Consider the following 5,613-nt stretch of genomic DNA (forward strand, 5'->3'; position numbering starts at 1 on the left):
CAGCAACATGAAAACTAAGCTCTAGAAGAAATGAAATTAAATCTGCTTGACTGACACCCGATCCTGCACAAACATAAGAAAGTCTGACTAGAACACGAATATCTTATCCCATAAAAACAAACAACTAATGTCACGTCACTTAAAAATAATCTAAGTACCTGTGCACCGTCATCTCTGGTAATACCATCAAAAAAAGTACAAAATAAACCATTCTTATTTTTTTCTTTCTAGAAAATGATCAGTCTATCTAACCAAGGAATGCAGAACTTTAAATACTGAAACGAAAAAAAAAGAAGAAACATACTACTAAAACTAAAACATATAACCATGTTAATGATATTGATACCAAAGTTCTAAAATGAACAATCAGAAATCAGAAGAAATTTAGGTAGCCGTCTTTATAGTTCTTGTGCTTTGGTTTTGAAAAAGAGTTCAAATAAAAATAATAAGTTTTGAGTTCTCTATTTTCAAATGAGATTGCATCAATTTTTCCAACATATTTTCATTTTGTGTGGTTTTGACATTTTGTGTCTTTTTTTAGTTTTAGTTAATCAACTAATTGTGTGCATGCTTTTTTTTTTTGTTTTTAATATTATTTTCTGTTTACCATCCTAAAAATGAAATTGGTCAAGTGACTGAGTACCAACATTTTCAAGGGAAAAAAAAAGGAAAAAATTGAAAATGAAAAGTATAGTTAACACACCCTTGGCATTTAGTCAGTTCTTTGCGATTGCCTTCGATCTCTATAAATGATAACTTAAGTTTTTTACTAAAAAGGATACACCAGTCATACTGTAATATTAATAGCAAGGACTCATAGAAGTTCAATGCTGACAGAACCACCTTAAAGAATCTCAGGAGATCATACCTGAGAATTGGTGATATATTCTCTAACAATGTACCAGAGCTGCGCATTGGTATCCATCAGCTGTAGATTTATACATATAGAAAATAACTATCAGCCGCACACCATAAGAATTTCAAACATCTTACGTTCTACATACATACCAAAAATTGAAAACCGCTCTCGGTTAATCTTGGGGATTCTTTATCCCTATAATCAAAGCACATATACAACACAATACCACATGAGAGAATCAAGATCCTTAATAATTAATTGCAGAAAGAAACCAGGGACTAAAATTTGGCAAGAAATATGACCTTTGAGTTAAAAGTCCTCGCTGAAAAACCTTCATCATGGAAGAGCTGAAATTTGTTGCCTTTTCAGCTTGTGAGGAACTAATAAGTTGCAGCAAGAAACACTGATTTAACACCATAGCAAGATATAAGAGCAGATAAATTTAAATGAACCATGTAATAGCCAATTCCAAAAGCTAAATATGCCATTACATATCATTAAAGGTGCAATGACTGTTATAAAAGTATTATTGAACATGCATTCAGTGAACATATATTAAGTTCACACCTCCCACTGTCCAAGGGCATAGGCCTCAAGTTCCTCCAAGCTTGGGAGCCTCACAGTAACATTTGAAGGCATTGGTTCCCTTGGCAAAGCTCCACTGCAAGTTTAGATTCATTAATTTCATTGATAAAGTAATAAGATCATCTAATTCATTGCTTATAAAAAGAAGGCATAGTAATATTGATAGCCAAATCAATCTCATGTCATAAATCAACGATGGAAGTAATAAAAGATGTGGTGCAAGTGAAAAAGTAGAAAAGCACATCCTAGGTCGACTAATTAAGTGGAATCTTCAAGTTCATTATAATAAATTGCATATTTTTGTCAATAGGAGGGCAGTACAACCAATAAATTAAAATCCTGAAAAATCTCCGTTGCTTGACCCTAAAGAATACAAGAAGAAGGGAAGATTTATCCAGATCACCAGGCACTACTGACACTATAAACCTCCCAACCAAAACAACAGGCAGAGGGTGAGAACTGAGAAGTACATCCAAGAAGTCGGCTAGAATTCTAAACTCACCCATATATCAAATGCTTTTGAAGGTTAGCCTGGAAAGTTGGATTTAATTTGTAACTGGTTTCCTTCTTCCTGCCAATAAAATTTTAAGAACTTCAGCAGATGGCAAACCATATAGGGTTAGTTTCAAAGCCATTAAAAACAGATTTTTTTCCAAACATAAAGTACTATATAGGATAACAACAGATAAAACTGCTAAACTTAGTATTTCAAAGTAAGTTGCCAAATAATGCAACTTATATGTGATAGCAATTTGCTTTTACGGCCATGATCAACTTATCAGGAAAAATGAAAAGGGAAATAATCCCAACCAAAAGTTTATAGCAAAGACAAAAGTGGCCTGCTTTTCAAGCAACAGCATATATGTGAGAAATGGTCCACAAGGTAAAACCCACACCTTAGCACAGCTTTCTATTTCACAAACCTAATAAAACAACTCATGCTGAAAATTCAAAAGGAAATGAAAATTCAATCAGACTAAGTTGAACCTCACACATTTCATGCATACTCTCTTTGATTCGACCAAAAGTTATAGTTCATGAGCAACATGCTTAAAAATAGCTCAAAAATTTCAACTTTACTCTCAATTTCTAGCTATCCAGTTTCACAGAAGAGTTCTAAACACATCAGTGAAGGTGCATACTTTTCCTCTGTAAATATTCTCAACTGAACCAACCGATCAATGGAAACTCTGTGCTTAGTGAACCCATCTGACAGTACCCATTCCTCCACCGACTTCGCGGGTAACGCAGAATCCATATACAACATTTCTAATACATACTTCTTTGCGAGAGGGGGCAGTGACCTGAGTACCAAAACAAACAACAAACAACATTAATCATATCATCAAAAACAAAAATCATCATTAAATACTTACTACACTAAAACGCTACACTCTCGATTATTTCATTTCTCTTATTTTCTTATCAATTTCAATTCAACAAGCTGGTGCCCCCACAAATAAATCTTTAAAATCTAAATATAATAAACAGAACTGAAAATCAAGAATAATAAAAATATAAAAATTAGAAAAGAATAAAAGCAAGTAAACCTGAGAATGGCTTCGCAAATGAAGGGATTGTCGTAGAGCTTTTCGAGGTCCCTGGCGGTCAGAGAGGCTACCATGTCCATAAAATTTTTCGCTATAATCCTCACTTGCGGCATTGTTGCTGCGATATAATAGCTTTAGGGTTTTAAAAAAGATTTAATTTATGAATGGATTTAATTATAAATCGATTTGCAATTTCAATTTGTAATATTCTGTGGGTACTTGTACGTGGAGCTCTAAACGGGACGAGTCTGATCAGTGTTCAGAGCGGAGAGTGTTTTATGAGTGCATTTGTTTCCTTAAGGTGTATTTGTATATTTTCTTTTGGGAGGGAGTGCTAACTAGAATTACAAGACCGCGTAATGACCATCACCATTAATTTATTAGTTTTTATTAGAAGAAATTATATTAAATATCCTTAATTCAGTGAGGTGATTAGGTGAAGGTATCCACGAAAAATCAAAGGAATTAAAACCGAAATCGAAACCGACCAGTTTTTTAGATTTGAAACCACGGTTCCAATTCTTAGAAACTTGAAACATAGGTTAGGATAATTTTAAAGTACCCTTTTTAAAAAATAACAAATAAACCTTTTAAACTTAGCACCCCCCAATAGTTTATAAATATTACAAATACACCCCAACATCTTGCAATCCAACGGCTCTCCTTTCATCATAAACCCTAGCTGCCACCCCTCTCACTTCGCTCTCCCTCTCACAACCCAATCTTCTTCTTCTTCTTCTTTGCCGCCACCCCTCTCCACAATCTCCACAACCCACAATCTTTAGTCTCCACAAACCCACTTTGCTCTTCCTCTCACAACCCAATCTTCTTCTTCGCCGCCACCCCTCTCCACAACTTCTTCGTCGTCTTCTTCACCACCACCCATCTCCACAACTTCTTTTTTGTCGACACCATGCTCCACAACTTCTTTTTCGTCGACACCCTGCTCCACAACTTCTTCTTCTTCACCTCCTTCTTCTTCCCCCTCTCTCCACAATTTGCCACCAATCATTTCGGAAATACCTTTGCCGCAACTGGAGATTTCCCCCAATTCTTAAACCTTATTCACATTTACACTTTAATGACCTAAATGAAATTTCAATTAAATTGTAAAATATCAAAACAGTCCCTATTATTTATTAAAAAAATTTATACCCTGGTTCCAGGTTCTAGTTTTGGTTCCTACCGGTTCCGATTCTAACCAGTTCTTTGCATACCCCTATAATTGAGGGACCAAATTGAAAAATACCCCAAGAAAAAACAATCTCTCAACAAATATCCTTCCACATATTTTGTCTCAATTTGGACGAAATTGCCCATTTCTTCTTCAATTAACACTTAGCCTTACACTCTTTCTTCTCCAAATCAAGAAGTTCTCACACAATCCAACATTATTGAAGCTTATTTTTTTTAGAAGAAAAAATTATTTGACTCATCTGTTGAGTTTTTCATCCATTAGAAGCCACAACCGAACAGGTATGTTATTTATGATTTAAACTATTTGGTATATAAGTATATAATTGAAAATTTCTTATAGATTTGATCTTAAATATTTTATATAAGCTTGGGCTGGATAATATGTATCAGGGCTGTCTCAAGAACACTTATGATCATAGGCAAGAGTTACTTTGGAGCCTTCTAATATATAAGCATATATTAAAAAAAAATTCAAATTTATTTTTCTTGCCTTTTGAGATGCAAAATCACTAGGAGAGATGGACGGTGACCGGCGGGCTAACGGGGTCAGGTTGGTAGGAGGTTTTAGAGAGCAGATGCTGGAGAAGCGATAGATGATGAAATGGGTGATTTCCAATGCCAGGATTGACCAAAAAAAGGTGTGAAAAGTCACAGCCCAAAAAGTATCAGTGGTCGGCGATTGGCGGAGTAAACGGATGAGGTATGATAGGGGTTTTAGTGAGAAGGCTAAGAAGAGGAAGATGGTGTTGTCGGGGAAGGTCAACGACGTTAGGTACATGTTGAAAAGGCCATAAATGGTTGTCATGTGCGATGGAGCTGGGTTGCGAGATTTGTAAAAAATCGGGCAAATCGAGGGCTATCAAGGTTGGGAAAACACTTGGGAAATGAGAAAGTGATGATTTCGGTCGATTTTGGTGAAAAAAATCGACTAGAATTAGCTCTAAATGGTTGGCGGCGGAATAGGGGCGGAGATGATTTATGTGAATATCGAATTTTGGAATTTAATTGGGGTTGAGTAATTTAAGACATATAAATTACCATTTTAGCCTTTCATTGTAAAAAAAAAAAAAAAAACAATATGTTAATTTAGGGGTGTAAATTGGAATATATGAAATTAGAGGTACAAACTTGCTATTTCGTCAAACTTTGGGTGGTAATAATGTAACAAGTTTATAATAAATTTGAGTCTTTTTAGTTTTTTTTGGGGGGGCCTTCGGCCGGCCTGGATAAGAAATCATACACTATTTTTATTTTTGTAATATATTCGAAAAAAATTATAAAAAATTTGGACATTTTTTGGGGGCCCTAGGTAGGTGCCTCACCTACCTATCCCTTGGGTCAGCCCTGATATGTATGTTTGTTATGTTAATTTTTAAGTAAGAATGCATATAAAAGACTAGAGGTTGTGAGTTTGGTATAGTT

General features: G+C 35.0%; 1 protein-coding gene across 1 annotated transcript; it reads right to left on the reverse strand.

Moving 5' to 3' along the window:
- Positions 1 to 620: 620 nt before the first annotated feature.
- LOC116137034 (general transcription and DNA repair factor IIH subunit TFB2-like) lies at positions 621 to 3,432 on the reverse strand. The gene is made up of 7 exons (XM_031422719.1): positions 2,995 to 3,432; positions 2,587 to 2,748; positions 1,947 to 2,015; positions 1,427 to 1,520; positions 1,162 to 1,262; positions 1,009 to 1,054; positions 621 to 928 (listed from the first exon to the last, which is right to left on the reverse strand). The coding sequence occupies exons 1-7, from the start codon at positions 3,105 to 3,107 to the stop codon at positions 863 to 865; spliced, it is 651 nt and encodes a 216-aa protein (XP_031278579.1). The 5' UTR covers positions 3,108 to 3,432; the 3' UTR covers positions 621 to 862.
- Between the last annotated feature and the right edge of the window lie 2,181 nt (positions 3,433 to 5,613).

This window comes from Pistacia vera, unplaced genomic scaffold (genome assembly GCF_008641045.1).
Source record: "Pistacia vera cultivar Batoury unplaced genomic scaffold, PisVer_v2 Contig320, whole genome shotgun sequence".
In the NCBI taxonomy this organism is placed as follows: Eukaryota; Viridiplantae; Streptophyta; class Magnoliopsida; order Sapindales; family Anacardiaceae; genus Pistacia; species Pistacia vera.